Below are 18,748 nucleotides of genomic sequence, written 5' to 3' on the forward strand. Positions count from 1 at the left end.
ATTCACAGCCTTAAAAGAATAAAACTACTGTATCATTTAGTATCAAGTCCCCAATTAACTTCAGTCAATAATATTACCTGTGTAAATTGTTGGAGACAACTCTCTCAACTGAGACGGTGATGAAAATCAATAATTGCGGCCTGTTCTGTTATTTATGTTCTCTGTACAAATGAAGGGGATGGAATTGACCATGTGATTCCCGATTCATTTAATTATATGATTAAAGGGATAACCCAATGAGATTGAGTAGAAGAATTTTGTTGCAATCCTTCTGGAGATCAGATAATGTGGCGTAGACTAACTGAGTGGTAGGGTCTCAGTTGTTATCTCCCTCAATTACTGAGTTCGTAAACACGTCAGAATCGAGCTAGTGACTGGGACAACTAGAAGAAAAATCCCATTTATATATATAGGTGTCATGAGCTTGAGAACTTTTTGTACCATTCTCTTTTTCACTTTCTCCAATATTTAATCCAGAGAATAATCCGAACAAATATTCTATGTTATCTGCTGTTTTGGTACGTACCATCTGTTGTTTGATGATCCCTTTACGAAGAAGTTCTGTTGGTTGGTCTAAAACTTTGTTAACAGCTTGATTTAACGGGGGGATTATCTCTTGTGCTAATTCGGAGCAACACTCTTCAACATGATTAATATTCGAATATCCGCATTTTGCAAGATCATGAGTATTTCCATTTAAATTAATATTTAGGCTCTGAACTTCTTGTCCAAGTGAAGCATTAGTTTTTTTTTTTTTTTAGGTAATAAAACAAAGAACTTTGTTAATGATGAAGTTGCTGGATATCATCGAGCACGACTTGTTTGACAAAATTTGGAGCGACTTGTTTGAAAAAACTTGTCAAGTTTAGAAAGGGAAGTTCCGTAGAGATTCAGAAAGGTTGCATGTCCAAGTGAAGCATTAGTTGATCTATATTAACAACAAAGTGTGCTCATCAAATTCCACATCCGATAAACTTGGGATTAACCTTTATTTGTCTTTTCCACTACATACTTAATTAGGTGCCTTTTCCTCTTGTCATCATCATGAAAACACTTTGCAGTGAGATTTCCCTATTCCTCCTCTAAATGGCGTAATGGATCATCCATTAATCATATTTATCTCTTGAGGAGTCTACCACGTTAATCCAATTTTTAATTAATTTGTATTAGTTTAGTTCTCCCTTTTTAATTATGAATAATAAAGATTTCTTGTGCAAAGTTCTTCTCTTAAAGCAGCCGTCGCATTTTGGAAGCAGAGTTTGATTCTGTTCTTTGAGGCTAGCTGCAGTTGCAATGCTGACCAAAAGAACCCTTTTCTTTAGATGCCATCATCATGGTAGCCGAGTAAGTGCCTCTAGTGTTAGATCAAAAGCCAAAAATGCCCAATTAATTAATAATATCTAGTGCTTTTTCATCAGCTGAAATCTTCAGTAATTATCTCGAATTGGACTGTGATTAAAAAAAGTACGAATCACACACGAGCACTTTCCAACTCCCTGAGTTTTTCTTTTTTATTTTTGATTTTCTCGAATGGACATGACATAATTAATATATAGATGACTAAAACCATCAAAGCGAAAACCAAAAATCATAGCCACCGACGTTACGTATGTTTCAATTAAATAGGTTTTTTATTGCCATGTCATGACTAAAGTAAAATTTGCCACTGGCCGATGGTGACGAAATTGATAACTGGGAATCTTTTGATTTGGAAGTTTAGGCAATTAAAAAAATGGATTGTCGTACGAATTCTCTAATACCCTACTTTTTTGTTATCAATTATCCTAACCGAAAGTTGTTAACGTGACAAAGAATGCATGATAATACTTTAATTACGAAATCGTGGATTTAGCTTTATGCACATGATGTTTAAGTAGATGACAGAGAATTTGACAGCATAGCTTTTGATCCTTGTGACATCACAATTGTTCATGCATGTTGATAAGTATTTTAAGGAACAATGATGATAGAAACAAATTAATTTGCGCTTACTTTAATTTCAACTGAAGCATGTCCGAAAGTATCTATTTTTGTATATATTTTAAAAAACAAATTTCATTAACCAATTGTTAGAAATCGTTTGCCGCGATTTGATTTACATCGCTGCTCTAAACAAGCACTAGAAATAATAAATGCAAAGAAAAAATCAAAGAGAAATTTAGTGCGTTCGAAAAACCATGTACTATATGTTATGTCATACAACTGGATCACAATGAATCACGAAGAGAAATTAAACCCTTAATTGACAACTGGATCACAATGAATCGCAAAGAGAAATTAAATCATTCCAATTAAGGACGTGTTTTAATCAACTTCAAGCTTCTTAATTAAAAGTAGCTTAAAGTGGGAAAAGTAAATAATCCATACAAGTATATACTATTAGTCTTGTATTTACTCTGGACTAAATTAGCCTATCTCGTAATCAATCATCAATATCCAAACTAAAGCAATTCCGATAGATAGGTTTTCTAAGACACTCAATTGAAAGCTAACTACTTGGTTTAAATTGAAGTTTCTCAGAAGTAAGAGTGTATTATTGATTGATTGCTAACACACTAGAATATATTAGTACGTACGCAAAATTGATAAACTACGACAGAATTACCTCGTAGTACAATGTTTGTTTGATCATTAATCAATTGTTTGTCCGTCTGTTTTGGAAAATTGTTAGCCTTTGTTTAATGAAAAACAGGTAAATTCCTACATGATGGATAGCCTGTGGTTTCTAAGGAATATATGATATTGTAGAATAAAGAAAAGGAAATAATGATGGTTACGTAACTATATATATATATATAAATTTTTTTTCATTATCTCATTCTAAATCTAAAATCTAGTATAAGATGTGTCATATTTTTCAAGAAATTAATTGGATATTACTTCACCCACTGGAATGCACGTACAGTATGGGAAGAACTACTAGTCTAACGACTCTAACCATTGCATGAGTAGTCAACTAAAAAAATATCTTTTTGTTTATGTAGAAAAATCGATGCAAGACTATTCACGAGTTTATAATATTAAGATCACAAAAAGAAGTAACTTTTCCAAATACAGAAATATCTTCTTGTTTTCAATATGCCCCTAGTCACCATCTTTTGTTGGTAACGTGTTCGAGCTTCAGATAAACTTTAGGTCCAAGAATTTATGCCAAACCCATGATTGCTATAAGATGGTTTTTTTTTTTCCTAACAAAAATAAATAACTGCTATCAACAACAAATTAGAATTTTTCTACAGACTGGTTACTCTCGTCAGTACGTCTAACTTACACCGAACTTATTATATGAATATACACACTTTTATATTTATTACATTTATTACGACCCTGTATTTATATTTAGATACTTTCCCAAATTAATAACATTCTTGCCATAAAAAATGACACACACTCCCTCTTAAAGCGAGCACCCCTAAGCCAAACCCCAAAGCAAAAAACGAAAAAAGAAAGAACACAAAATATACACTTTTATCTTTCCATAATCCAGAGATCATCATCTCCTGAAAATATCACAATCTTATCTACCTTTTTCATTGTTAATTAATGGTCTAATCCAAATTCAAAGCGACTCATTTAAAAATTGTTGGTTGCCAGTTACCACGTCAACAACACGCATTACTGTTTTTTTCAATATATTCCAACTGGAGCGCCCCGTTCACACGCAAGTCGCAAAACACACTTCCTATATTTTTATTGGAAACATAAAAAAGATTATTATGCTAATAATAAACAATTCATCATTTTATAACAAATACTAGTACTAATTGTAATTAATTACTGGACTAAACAAATTAAGATAGATGGCGATATATGGAAATCTTTGACTGCTGCTTGATTTTCTTCTACCGACGTGGACAAAGACCCAGCTTTTCGGGTCAACCCACGTGATCTAACCAGTTTAGGACGTTGATTAGCGCGCAGTTAACCTCTTAATCATCTTCAAGATCTTTGTTGATAAATGAACCAACTAAAATTATAAGTAATACTTACTCGTGCAAACTTAAAATTACAATTGGCTCATCCAATTGGGATTTAACCTTAGATCTGTTTCAAATTACTAATAATTAAAACAGAGTTTGGATTGCCATTTAATTTTCTGCCGAAATTTTTTTTTACCTTTTTCATAAATATATTTTTTAATTTATCTCGCATATATCAAATTATTACGGTATTTTTTTTTATAAAAATTTTAGAAAAGAGTAATTCAAACGGACTCTCCAACCATTTGTTAGGAGAATAAAACAAACAGCATAGTTACACTAGTGGTACTCCTCTTGAAGCCACTTGCTTGGTTGCTTGCAGCCGTGGATTAATGGCTGGGCAAAAAAAGCCACGTGAATTAGACGTGGCGATTATAGGAAAAATGAGAAACTCACATGGCAGAACTTGTTGAAATGAAAGATCATTGGTTTGATGACTTGATCATTATCCTAATTCCACTTGTCATTTTTTAATGATCACTCAAGTAACTAAAATGAAAGTAACCATCTCTCCTTTTCCACCATTTAAAGCCATTATTGATGAGCCGCAGTCTTCTAGATTCAAATGAAGAGCTAAAATGGTTTAGATTTACCTTTCACTTTTATTTCTTTTTCTGCAAATCTCATTAATTTGCAACATGAATTCACTTTTATTAACCATCTCAACAAATTAAATTTGTTTTTCGTCTTTCAAAAGTGTTGTGCATTGCAGTTCAAGAATGATTGGAACGTCAAACGGGATAAGCATGAGGAGACCGTATCAAAATTTTTTTATCATATATGCAACTAAGAAATGTACAGCCCACCACAAGAATTTGGTCAAAATCAGCATTATTATTTTTTTTCTTATTATAAAACATTTGTGGTAGTTGTTCTTGTTGTTGCTACAATCAATCAAAAGTCGGAGTTCTCGCAAGAGAAAAAATCACACTAGACGTAAAGTCCTTCACAACCAGATTTGCCTGAGAGATGTATGATATTTGTAGTTTACTTTCTTTCTTGTGCAACAGAGCCCACAAAGCAAGTAGGCTGCTGCTGCAATTCCGTATTTCCAAGTGGGGTTTTGCTTTGCACATTTCCTCCCGTGTGTAGCAAGTTGTTTTTGTTGACTCAAAGTACTATAAATAAATAGCCATTATGTTGGGACCACGACCACCCTGTTTACCACATAACTGCTCCTATTGGTTGAGAAGTTGCCTCACAATATCCTTAACGTTTCTACTTATTTTTCCAGCAATCAATCGTCAATTATGTATGTCTTCTGGTTTTGTCATTTCTGTGCTGGGAAGATGTTGATGTATGTTCTTATCTGCCTAACTTTTCATTTCTACCATCAATTACAAGCAAGTGGTCTAATTTTACGTGTATTATTTTGATTAAGTAAATTTCAATTCATCGCTTAATTTCTCCATTGGACATCATCCTCGCACAACGCGTGTATGTGAATTTTCTTTTCTTTTCTTTTCTCTCTCTCTCTTTTGGAAGTTTCTCTAGGATGCATTACTTACTTAAAATGGTGGTACGCTTCATCGAAAACAGAATTAGAAAAGGTATATAGTAACCTTGTTGAAATGTCTAGGGCTGCTTTCACGTGGAGTTTCTGAGCAAGATTACCGAGTGATGGCTATGAACTTTCTCAAACTTTCCTCTGGTTTTCTGCAAGATTACCATGGGGTGTTTTCTTTGCAGAACCTAGACTTGTATACAACATTCCATTTGGAATCATCAACATGGACCAGAGGCAGATGCCGCGTTCTGTGGTGTCAATAAAATTACCACCATTATTTTCTTAAAATACGAAAAAGAAAATCAGATCTTAACTCTTAGCTGATTATATAAACCTTCACCATATAATATAAGTAATCACTCACATCGCATGTACAAAATCAAAATGATAGTAGTGGAATCTGTCCAACTGTAAAAAGGGTCCACTTACCTCTATCTGCGTTTTTCAAATAAAAATGGGACAGTAGATATACAATTATGATTTGGGGAGAAAGGAGAGGTCTCTTCTGCCGACATGGCACGCATATTACTTAAATGTTCTAAAGTCAAATCCGTTTATGCAACTTGGGTATGTCGTAGTTGGCTAAACGAAGCAAGTTGATGCCATTTTTTTTCGTTTTCTTCTGTTGCAGATAAACACTACTCTGATCTTCTCCCTTTGTCTTTGCCCTCAGGGCAGTCCACTTCTAGACCATACGGACATAGTTACCGCCACTAGCTAGTTGATATCACTGATGATGACTTTTTCAGCGAAGTCTCATTTAACTTTCGTTTAGTAGTAGTAAGTATTTGCAGGTGCATGCAAGAATGTTGGAATCAAAAGATGGGAACCAAAAAAATTTCCAAGTTTTGTGTTGATTTTCTTACCGTTGAACAAAGAATAATAATGTATTTGAGAGATCTTCTTTTTTTAACTTACTTCCGCGAACAATAAGTTGTTTTCAATTAGTACTACAGTTTCCTGGCAAACACACTACTATGTGAAACAAAAATTATTGACAAAAGTGGAGTCAGGCAACCAAGAACATGGAAGACTTGGCTTTTGCATGTAACGAGGTCAACAAAGTCAAGAAAAAAATGCAAAATAAATAATATATATATATATATATTTGCTCTGATTGGCCACAGAAGTGGACTTCTTCTTAGCCCTTGACGCGGTAACGATGCCCATCATCACTTGTTTTTGAAACTAGGAGCGTTTTTCTTTGTGCAAGTCGTTGTTCAATACAGGTAATAAATAGGACATGTATATTGGGGCAGAATAATTTCTTGGAGCCTGTCTCCCTCAATTTGCTATGGAGCAAGGAGGTCGGTCAACTAGTTGAATTTGCAGCAAGAGACCTGAAATTAAACAAACAAACAAGCAAGCAAGCAGATCTGGAATTGATTGTCATGTGAGCAGATTCTAGTGGTTATTTCCTGTTGAATATTTTGTACACAAGTTGACACACTGTCACACGCTTATCGTACAGTACACAAATGTGTGTGTGTATATATATATATATAATTCGTAAGTACAAATTTACACACAAATGTAGGTGTTATAGTAGTTTGTACGTAGCTGTTGCTTTTCAACATGAACCTTTTTTTGGTCTTACGTTTTACAATCACACAATAATATGTTAAAGAGTATTTTGTGGCTATATTTGAGGAAACTGTCATTGCATTTTTCTGAATTTTTTGTAGAAAAATTACTGAAACAGTTTGACATATGTGAGGTAAAAAGGTGATTGGAAAATGTATTTATGGGAAACGTAGCAATTTGCTCAAAAAGGAAGAATGATTCCTTTGGTTTAAACTTCATCACACAATATGGAGGAAAATTTGACTTGTAATTAGAGTATCGTGATTTTTTTTTTTTCTGGTCTACCTTAACGAACAAAAATGTCTTAGTAAAACTCGTTGAAAAATAAATAAAAAGAAAACTCAGCATGTTTTTCATAAGTACGTTGTAATTTCTAAGAACTAGAGAGAGAGAGAGAGAGAGAGGTTGGTGAAGTTCCCTGATTTTTTGTTCAACTGCAAAAGCAACAGGAAATAAAGGAAAAGTAAAAGAAAAGTTTGACGATATCAAGAAAGCAAAAGCCATGCTTGGGTAATTAGGTCCATGTATGTATATATATAATATAGGATTCACTCCATGTAAGAGTAATAAATTATGTTGTGGTAATCTGAACAACTACGTGGCTCAATCTTCACACTTCATAGCTAATAAACTACAATATCACTTCCTTAACAAATAGATTACGACATAAACACTTTTCTTTTCTTTCTTTCTTTTTTTGAAAAAAAAAAGTTGTATTTCAACGTTAACATCTATCTGATAGTACTCTTGCATTAAAATTTTTTTTAAAAAAAAAGAAAGTTGGCAAGTTGGATTTCTAGTGGGCTATATATATATATTTTATGTGCATGGTGGAGTCAAAACTCAAAGTTAAGTAGTGAATGTGACTGGAGTCGTGGAATTATCACAAGGAGCCATAAATAGAGCAATGGTTGGGTTGAGTCTTAATCCGTGAAACAGTAGTGTAGTGTTCTCTCATCTTAATTCTATCTAAACTGTCCTCTCTCCAATGACCAAGTCTTCTTCTTTGAATGAATGAATGAAAGAAGGAAAGAAAGGTGCACATGAGAAAGAAGACAAACTGAGGAAATGGGTTGAGACCTGAAAGTTACTCAGTAAGTGACAAAAACATCCAATGTTCATCGATCTTGAAATTTTTCCAACCCACATCACATTTACGCCTAAATCATCATTAATTATAATTGGTCACCAATTAAAAAGGCAATTGAGATCAAGTGAACCGTTTCTGCCCCATATAATATATCTGAAGTTCATGAGAAATGGTCCTGAATCATTACGCGCGACTGAAGAACCTGGTAAAACAAATCATCATTAGGATCTTTGTATCATTGCATGTGGAACGAGTAGCAGTGTTTTAGCATTGGTACGTAACTTCTGATCTAAATCTGTCTATATCGAGACATATATTCCAATTCATCTAAGCCGAAAAGTAGTACGTAGCTGTTTTATTCCAAGTCTTTGCGATACGATACGCTTTGTCTGCAAAGTTCTTGTATGGTTTTTGACATTTCAGCAGTATCAAATGTGAAACCAGACTGATTCCAAACGTTCGGTCTGGTTAGGCAGAGTTGATTCCAAACATTGGCAAGCAATTTAACTAATAAGACTTTACTCTGTAAGCTAGAATTCTCTCCCTCCCTTTCATTACAAGTACTGTTAGGTTTCTAAATATTCCTCATTTTATTGACTTTGTAAGCTTCTGACTCCGCTTCACCGTCAAGCTTTTGCAATGTTAATCAATTTAAGTCTTCTCCATTTTTAATTCTTCGTCTGTTAGGTGAAATTGGTTTCTGAATTTTGTGATAGAGAAGATGGATTCTCACGCTAAGCTCTACGTGATCTTCTTTCCCACATTTCAATGGAAACGATGCAAAGCAAAGTTATGGCACCTTTTACTTTCTTCTCGATCAATTGGAAATTAATTAATTTCCCTAAATTTAAGAATTTCCTTCTCTGAAGTCCAAGTCAATGAAATGTGGCAGAAATGGCTGTCAAATTTCACTAGGGCCCTCCATACAAGGGTTGATGAAGACGACATAGAATGAAGATACATATATATATGTCCAAGCATCACAGTTTCCTTCATTTCCCTTGCCATTCGTGTATGGTGGCACCCGAATATGCCATACCTTTGTGGTCCAAATACAACTCAAATCTGGCAACACCGGGATGTGAAGGAGAGTACCTAGTCACTGTTGCTTGTGTTCTTATTGGCTTCTGAGCTGAAAATCAATTTGTTTGATGAGTTGTCAATTTTTCGTGAACCACCAAAAAAAAAAAAAACTAATAAATTGCTATATATACTCGTGACTCAAGAAGCATAGAGACAAAACTAGGATGAATTATTGGACAAATTTGGAGCCTGTCATCGGAGAAATGCATCGAGCCTGCAGTAAATGTTGTAGCCCACAACGACGATGTACGCATTGAGGGAGGGACCAGATGAAGCAAATAATGCAGCAAATGGGGTGATGGGACCGCCAAGAAAAGAATAAATGGTTTTTATCTACAATCTGAATTCACATAATATGTTTCTTCAAATGCCGAAAATTGGGTATAATACATCGGGGGCATTTGCTCTATCTCACTCGCTGTCTGTCTTCTTCTTCTTTTATCTATGTTCTCTCTTTTAGCGGGGATTTTAGGGGGCTTTGATCAAATGAATAAATGAAGATACATTGCACTCTACAAAACCATGTGGTTTTCCAGGACCCCATTTCAATACAAATTGTTGAGAAAGAGCCAAAACAAGTCACATCTTTGCCAAGCCATTTGCATGTCAACACGTATCATATCCGCCGGTCTCCGCCCACTGTGTCGACACAGCTGAGGTCCCCTCCGTTTGCCCTCTTGGCAAGCTGTGGTCTGTCTAAATCCTAATGTTCCACTACACTACTCGTGAAAATGCTCTGTCAATTTGAGCTGTAAGTTGGTATGAATCCTTTGGCGTGTTGGCTCTCCATTTCAAGAGCCATCAAAGATTTCTGCCTTTGATACCTGTTTCTTTTTGCAGCCAATGCTGGAAAAGGAAAAGCATTGAAATAACAACATAAATCAGAGTATAAAATCCGATGTTTAGCAAGTTCAGGAACAGGACTATCGTAATTTAAAAGGTGTGAATCTTGAACTCGATATTAAATACACATGATTTCAGAAAGTGTGCAGCAGATTGATGTAAATTAACTGGAGGAAAAGAAGGCTTCGAGGTTGAAGGCAGACCAACCGTAATGTTGGGTAAAATCTGGAGATATACACGTTATCAGGTGACACAATTTACAACTAACTATGTATCCACACAGAGGTACAACCACACTAGTTGTTCTGAAACTCCAAGCTCACTGAAGTAAAGAGTCTATCAAGGACAGATCACCTTTTTTCTTAAGAAAATGTTACGATGAGCATCATGTGATGAATTCAATGCAAGACGAATAATGTTCTTTTAATGAATTTCAGCCAGAGAGTAGGCATTGAAGGCCGTCAAAAGAGAGTGTTACCGCAGAAGATAGATCAAACGAACATCAAATAGATTAACCTTTCTCTAGAAGTTTAATTTCACCGGGTCATAAGACATGAGTAGATGATGAAGCACGTTTTCAAAAGGCTATTAGCCTGCCAAATTTCCAATCCATTGCTTAAAATGTAATAATGGGTAAATCAACAATATTCAAATGCAAAGGAACAACAAACATTAGAAGAAACCAGAAGCAAAATTTTGTAAGAATTACTTACACATCAACTCGTGCGGTAAACCAAAATCATAGTCATTGCGCCGTCTCTTGATGCACATGTGTATCGCAAGCAGCAACATGCAAAAGACAAAAAGACATGATAGACCAATTGCAACTTTACCACCAGTAGATAAGCCATCCTTTCCCCAGAATAAAGGACAATCACGCAGGGGAGGTACACCACATAACCCCTTGTTACCAGAGAGACTGTGAAATACAGATAAATTCCATGATAAGCCAAAGATAAGCAAAATAATCCAAAACATAACAAATAGGATTAGCAATTATTAGTAACAAGATTCAATGAACATGTGATACATCTTCAAAATAACAGTGGAACTTCCCCAGCTTGTGTTATCCAACAGCAGATTGTTCCCTAATTTAGAACATCTGCTAAGTTACAGGAATCTCGATTCGCAAGAAAATTTTTCCGTGCCAGGCTAGAGTTCAATAGCCTAATTATAAAAGACCAGGACGATAGGCATTAAACACAAGATCTTCAGAATTGTTATCACCATAGGTCCTTGAAAATGTTGTCTGATGTATCCTACGCTCAGCTCGATAGAACTTTGTCAAAGCCTCAATTTGAGATGAATGACTTAAGCTTCGGAATTAAGTGACAATGAATTGCAAAAATAGAAAGAAATTGTAACAAAGTCAGCCTTTCCCACCAAGAATTGAATGGCTTCACCTGAATGATGAAACTTGACCTAATTTGCACCTCGTTCGTTATCAGTCTTTCTTCAGACAGCTCATTCTGTTTTAACTTTGAATTTGACTTCCTTGCCATGAGTTTTACATTTCATATGCCTCATGATTAACATAATCAGTTCCCAATCTAATGACGAGTTTTGATCATAATATAACTATGGAGAGCTTAAGAACAGGAGATGCTCTTAAGGAACACCATGACTCATAACAAGTAATATTCTAGCTTAAACTGTAACAGGTTTTTTGTTTTGTTTTACGATTTCAACATCTGCTAAAACATGTCCAACCATAGATAACAAATCCTGCAAGTTTTATTCATCCAAATAACTAGGTTAATTATCATTTTGGACTGAAATTCAACTCCATATTTGTCTATGCTGGTGAGTTAAAATTTCGAAGTAAATACTCAAACATTCACTCCTTGTCCCAAATTCCATTCTCATAATCAGAGGAAAGTGAATCTTAAGCAACATAAAGCATAAGAAAACTGTTGCTCTGAAAATAGTCGTATTGAGGGTGCAACAAAGCAGATGAGATTTGGAAAATTTTGGTGAATCACTTATGAGAGGATAAAATCTCTATCTGCAGTATTACTCTTCTGTAAAGCTTATATCAGTCATCATGCTTCCAGTACCTCGTGCCCTTTAGCATAAGCATCACATAGCTTCCATCAGTGTTTCTCAAGTGGGGGAATGTGCTCAGTGTTTAACACACGCTCAGGTCCCTACCATCCAAAATAACTTCTATTGGCCCAATTGAACTTTTAAGTAAATAATGTTTTTAAGATGTCTTACCCCTAAATTATCAGTACGCTGTGGTTCAACTAAGCCAACATAAAATTATTCCCTGCAGCATAACGTATCTGTAATACCTTATCTAATCAATTCGAATTCTAATGCATTCCATGGCTGATCAAGGATGCTAAAAGGAAATCTATCGAGCAACAAAAGAGAAAGAGAGACCCATTGCAGCAGCGCAGATATATAAACAAAGGGTCAGTTCTGGAAGCATTTTGAAGAATGTGAAAGAACAGCAACGGAAGGCAATTAATTAGGTCTTTTGTATGAAAGGATCTCTAGACAAAGCAACCACCAAATACGCCAAGCCTTGAGCAGAGCATGTGCTTATGATTGTGTGATAGGCTTAGTGGTAAGATAATATGAACCAAATGCCATCCAAATGGCACCAAGTTCACATTGGTGGTGGAAAACTGTGCAAGGAGCCACATTGCAGGTTCAATTTACCCAATTGCGGGCCTTTAAAATGCATATACCATAGCTAAACAAAATGGGGTTCACATAGACTCAGCACTTGAATTACATAGAAACAAATATAGATATGTAAAAAAATGTACATATGACCACATATGTACACGTGTTGCCATGAGTGTTTGTGTGTGTGAGTAGTTGTTTCATGCAGAAAGATTAGCCAGAGGATTAGAATAGGCATACTCAATAGCTCCACCATGAACGCCAATCGAATAAAGTTCCTCTGGCACTCTGCCATCCAGCTGATTATCATTCAAAAGCCTGCGAAGAAATGCATAACATTAGAAAATTAAGATCAGACTGTACATAATATCTCATAATTGACGTGTAAACTGATTTCACATAAAGCCATAGCTTTCCTAACAACAGTACAAAAGTCTCCACTATTCTAACAAAGTCAAGTGGGTTATCCAGAAACAGGTAAAAGTGGATATAATGGCCTTGTAACCTCTAAAAGTGAAAGGATTAGGCTTGAAATTGACGAGGAAGATGAATGTGGCTATCTGATTGCGTTGCCAATTCATGTAAACTGATCCATAAGCCAAAAAGATGCTAAAAGCTATTCCAAAGAGAACTTCCGCTGTTCCAATACTGATTTAGTTTTTTCTTTTTAGCGGCTGAAAAACTACTCCTGGTAAATGGTAGGCACTAGTTTTACTTAATTTTCCATTTGCCAAAGAAAACAAAACAAAGCTAATGTTCCAAAAACAATACCACTTTCACTATAAATTCAAAAGAATTGATAATGTAGCAACAGTTATTTCAAACTTCCCTCTTTAAGCTACACTAATTTTTCCTAAATTTTCCTGGGTATGTGACCCCAATAAAAGATGTACATCCATTTTCAAACAGGACAGGGTTTAACTATTCGTGCAAGAACATACATGAAAAGACAGACAACTTACACAAGTTGCAAATTAGAAGAAGTTAGACTATCGGGTATGGACCCCGTGAACTTGTTGTCTGATAGATCCCTGCATCAACAACATAACAACAAAAGCAATTATGTCCAGTAGATACTCAGATTTCATTCTGATCAATATTAGTTGACTTCTAGCATATTGTCATTCCACCTTTGAGAATTAATGAAAAAACCGTTAAAGACATGAGATAAAACTTTTTAGCGTTCATGCACTTTAAAAATCTAATATGCAAGTCATATAATTTCACTTAAGTGCAACTCTTGTAATAAAGCATGGCCAAGTAGCAAAACATTGCACATTGGTTGGAGTTTCAATTCAATCATATTCACTGTAGCCATATTTTTAAAACCAGGATCAGAATATGTAATCTTACAGCTTCGCAAGAGACTTTTGACCCAATCCTTCTGGCAAACCTCCACCCAAAGAGTTAGCACTTAAATTCCTGCATGTCGAAAAGATGTGTCCGTTTGGTAAATCCTAGCATATAAGAATCAATATTTGGTAGACTCCAGCAAAAAACCAACTAAAGACAGAAATGAAGTTAAAAAAAAAGTGGCTTTGTTCTCAGCTTGTATTTGCATTCTGTCATGCAAGAGCAATCCTTATGATGACGAAACTTACTCTCTCAAGAATACAGCTTATATATACTCCCAACACAAATGGATGAAAACATGAATTGAGAGGAAATATTTTTGCCCAATTGAGGACGTTATGCATAGTTGATAAACATGAAAAGAGAAAATTGACTGGAACTGTACATGAGGAAAGATTATCACTTAAAATAGAACTGATTGGGATGCCACCAAAAGAAAGTCATTTTCAAGTAGCTTCTTCAAGGAAATGTAAGCCATACTGGTATAGACACCAGCAAGCAAAGGAATGATAGAAGACCATGAATTGATACGAAATTCACTTTGAAGATGATAAGAATGATATTAAAACCAAAACACAAAAAGGCCGAAAGAAACTATGCATCCAGAAAATGTTATTCCATGTGTTTGCAGGTGATACAATATTTTTCAAATGTGTACATGCAGTAAAGCGCAAAAATGTGATACGCACAAGCTCACCAAATTTGATAGGAGAGAAATCTGATCGCTAATATAACCCTTCAAGCCTTGGTTTCCAAGATCTCTGAAAACCAAAACAAGAAAAGAGAGTTCAACTGAGATATAATCCACAAGAAGAAAAGTTAACCCTACTTCACCATGAAAATCTTTGTTCTTGAACACAAATGAATTTTTATTCATTGAATTAACATTCCTCCAACCACATGGATAAGTAAATCTCCAAAAAAGAAGAATACATGCACAAAATTAACTAAACCCCTTTAAAGCACTAAAGCTAGTCCTAGTAAAGAAAGCACCACAAGTGATAAAATCCACAAAGTCAACATTTGAAGATCAGTAACAGCCATTTGGACTTACTTTAAATGATTGGGTATAAGATAATGATACAAAGTCAATTATTTGATGTCATGAATTCATCAATTGCTGATTTTTAGAATATGGTCAAGCATCCCAACTAGCTACTAAAGCATGGCTGAGGTCACCATGAGACACAATGATACTGCTAACCCACCAGTTATGTGTTGCCTGCTGCCACTTGAAACCAAGGAGGAAAAGCAACAACAGGAAGCAGCTCAAACCACAGACATGCTCCCAAGTACATTGTGTGAAGAGATGGGATAAGAACCATCTACAGCATGCTATCCTTGGAGGATTGTCTATCAGTATTTAAACTTGACTAGAAATTCTGCTTAGTATTTAAAGAAGTACATTGTCGTAATTAAAGTTAGCTCAAAAGCCTTTTATTTCTTTTTTTCTTATAGTGGAAAAGTATCTTGTAAGTCAAGTGCATTTCCTCCTTAAGAGTTAATTCAATGGCTCTTTCTAGTGTTCTACTTAGGCATTGAAAGTTATAGACAGTACATGACAAAATCAATAGCAAGAAAGTTAAATTACAACATGGAAAACTTTGCCTTAAGTTCACAACCCCTGTTAATGACATACATTCCAATGCAGAGAGAAATTACCAATTGATTAGTTTCTAATTAACCCCTGAAGCTGGAAAAATAAAAATGTTTCACAAATTTAACAACCACACTCTTAACTCATAGACCATATTTTGATTATATAAGCATTATGCTTAAGACTGACTAACACTGCTTACACAATAAAAATGAACTTACATTTGGGACACCACCAGCGCAGACTCATCCTTTAATGTATGACATGCCACCCCCTCCCATGCATCCCATGTAGTAGGGGCACATGGATCTCCATTCCAACCCATCCTGTCTGGAACTCGAAGGGACTCCTTTAATGCACGCATAGCAGTAGCTGCAGAGAAAATCCCAACAACTTTTCAAGTCAAATGCAAATTAATTCTACCGGGTCAAAGATACAAAATATCTAAATATAATTTTGAAGTCTCACTTCTCCTAATTTTCAAACCACAAGAACACTATGATATAGTAATAAAAACCGATGCCAATGATACACTGAATCCATCAATTTCTGGCCCACTAACATCGATGTGAAAATGCCAACTTTCCTATTGTTTCTGATGCCTACATTTAGAAGATTGCAATCATTTTCCTAAATCCAAAGCAACAAAGTTCATATTCTACATTCCCTAAAAATTACATAAACAACTATAGAGGTCAACAGATATGAGGAACCAAGAACTCCACTAACAATTAGCTAAGCAACTGCAGAGGTCAACAGATATTCAAAACGAAGAAGGAAAATGCAAATAGGCATGAATTTCGACATACCCTGGTCAGGAAGAGTCTTAAGATCAGCTGGAACAATAGCATAATTCTCAACCCCGCAAATTGTAGGCGAACCGACGACTGGAACAAGCTTAATACTCAACATTGTATTTGTCAAATTCTTGACCACATAGCTCCAATCATAAGCAGCAAAACTCCCAACACTCATAAAAATATCCACTCTACTAATATTCACATCATTCACAAAAATGTCAAAAACTCTTTGTCCTGCTTTAGTTACACTAACATCAATCTCGGCAAAATGAAACCATAACAAGTAATCCAATTTCGCGTCCACAGGCAATTCATACCCCAGATAATCCCCGGATTTTCCATCCCCTCCTACCAAAATTGTAGCTGTCTGGTACAATTTCAAGGGAAAAAAGTTCGGTTCTTTCTCAACGTTGATGACATCTCTTATCGCGGAAATTGCTCTAATCTTTCCACGTCTAGGCAAGAATTTAGCATCCGATTGCCACGACCGGCCGAACCGGTCAGTGTCGTTTGAAAACCCGGGTCCCCACTGACCCGATCCGGACGAAATCCTCCCGTAATTCACCAAGATTGAAGAATTACTAAAGCCATTCCCATTGCCCAAAGTGTAAGCGTCTGTGTCAACTTGGATAAGCTCCAAAGAAGCAATGACGGGAGAATCAGTGGCAATACTGTAAAAACACACGTCAGCATCGGAATCCGAGAAGGTGACAAAAAGATCCGAGTAGGCCCCGTATCTCGAAATGGACTCCGGCCAAGGAGACCTCCAAGAAAACACCAAAGTCCCTTCAACGGCAACGTCGAAGGAGGGGGGATGAGACTTGCCGTTGTAGTTATCGTAGGCGATGAAAGTCCGGAGGAAGTATTTTCCGGGAGGAACTTCTTTAACACTATAACAATTCTTTTTCCCGGATGAGATTGGGAAGTAGCGGAGAGTCTTTTCTTGCTGGTGAGTAAAGAGGAGTGGCTCGGAAACTACCGCAGTAGCTCCGCCGGTGTAGTACCGGTCGGAAATCCAAGTGGTGTCGAAGACATCGGTGGAGTTCGTCAGTCCTCCACAGTCGATGTGAAGGGAAAAATCTGTTACGTTAGAAGTAAAATATGTAACAACGTTAGTTATGACAGTTAAAAGATTGTTAGTTAAAATGGTTAAGCTCAAAAAGTGTGGGAGCGTGTGTGAATGATGATATGGATGGGATTACTTACTATAGGGGTAAGGAATGGAGAGGGAGAAGGAGACGGTGGGGAGTAGGAGGAGGAGGAGGAGGAGGGGGAGAGGAAGAGGGGACATGATGGTGTTTCTGAGAGTGGGTTTAGTGAGTGTAGTGTGTGTAATGATGTAAGAGCACTTGTCTGGACATGGGGGAAAGTGCTGGAGTTTTGGCAAATTGTTCCCGGATGTGTTTTGGTGGGGGTTTTGGTGGGCGGTGTCTAGGTGTGAGGAGGGAATGTGGAGCGATTAGCGGCGGGAAAGGGCGCGAGGGAAGGAAAATTGGAAAGGGAAGTAAACGGTATTGATGAGGACTGCAGGGAAGAAGGAAAGATGAATTAATTATGGCAGTAATGGTGCTGGCTTGTGACTTTCTCTTTTTGAGGTGGGGTAGAATTTCTTTGATTGAGCCTTTTTTTTTTTTTTTTGGAAATGCTTGATTGGACTTTGTAGTTGGGAGGTTTAAGATTAAAGAATGGTTTTCGCTACATTTATAATTTTTTTATTCTTCACTTTTAAAATTGTTAATTTTACCTTCCTTACAAAATTTAAGTTAATAAATTTTGATTCTAACCTAAATTTTCAACCACTTTTTAGTTTGAAATCACCACATGATCTACATGCAGTCATATTTTATGTACAAAAAAGTCAGATTCCATTTTTTTAGTGGTAAAATAGATATGAATTGAATTTGATCTCACTTTTTTTAAGAAAAAATTAAATAACTAAGAATCAGATCCTACTTTTTGAGAGATAAAAATAAGTATGAATTTGATCATTTGTTTAACTATAAATAAATTCTAGTCTTTTCACCTCTAAAAAAATGATCATGCATGGGTTGTATGATGAATTCAAAGTAATAGTGGTCAAAAATCTAAATTGGGATCAACTTAATTTTGTAAGGGATATAAAATTACAATTTTAAAAGTGAATGATGAAAAAAATTTATTTAATGAAATGTAAGGGGATTCAGAACGATTTTTTCTTTGTAATTTGTCTAGATGGTAGGGGAAAAAAAGGATGGTAGGGAAAAAGATAAAGGCGTAAATTAGTGGTTGCTTTGTGAT

The 18,748-nt window shown here is 35.7% G+C and overlaps 1 protein-coding gene across 1 annotated transcript; it reads right to left on the bottom strand.

The window, feature by feature from the left end:
• Positions 1-9,556: 9,556 nt before the first annotated feature.
• On the bottom strand, positions 9,557-18,008 carry LOC113753418 (receptor-like protein 4). Its single transcript, XM_027297561.1, has 9 exons — positions 17,678-18,008; positions 16,481-17,551; positions 15,893-16,043; positions 14,764-14,835; positions 14,075-14,143; positions 13,684-13,752; positions 12,962-13,039; positions 10,801-11,006; positions 9,557-10,090 (listed from the first exon to the last, which is right to left on the bottom strand). Exons 1-9 carry the CDS (start codon positions 17,760-17,762, stop codon positions 9,984-9,986), a joined length of 1,908 nt encoding a protein of 635 aa, XP_027153362.1. The 5' UTR covers positions 17,763-18,008; the 3' UTR covers positions 9,557-9,983.
• Between the last annotated feature and the right edge of the window lie 740 nt (positions 18,009-18,748).

Source organism: Coffea eugenioides, chromosome 11 (assembly GCF_003713205.1).
Source record: "Coffea eugenioides isolate CCC68of chromosome 11, Ceug_1.0, whole genome shotgun sequence".
NCBI lineage: Eukaryota > Viridiplantae > Streptophyta > Magnoliopsida > Gentianales > Rubiaceae > Coffea > Coffea eugenioides.

Bases quoted from the DNA above. Each gene is read 5' to 3' on its own strand.
- LOC113753418 (XM_027297561.1), bottom strand. From the start codon at position 17,762: ATGTCCCCTCTTCCTCTCCCCCTCCTCCTCCTCCTCCTCCTACTCCCC. The intron at 17,552-17,677 runs GTAAGTAATCCC...CTAACGTAACAG, and splicing joins CTCCATTCCTTACCCCTATA to ATTTTTCCCTTCACATCGAC. The intron at 11,007-12,961 runs GTATGCCTATTC...TGTATTTCACAG, and splicing joins GTTCATGGTGGAGCTATTGA to TCTCTCTGGTAACAAGGGGT.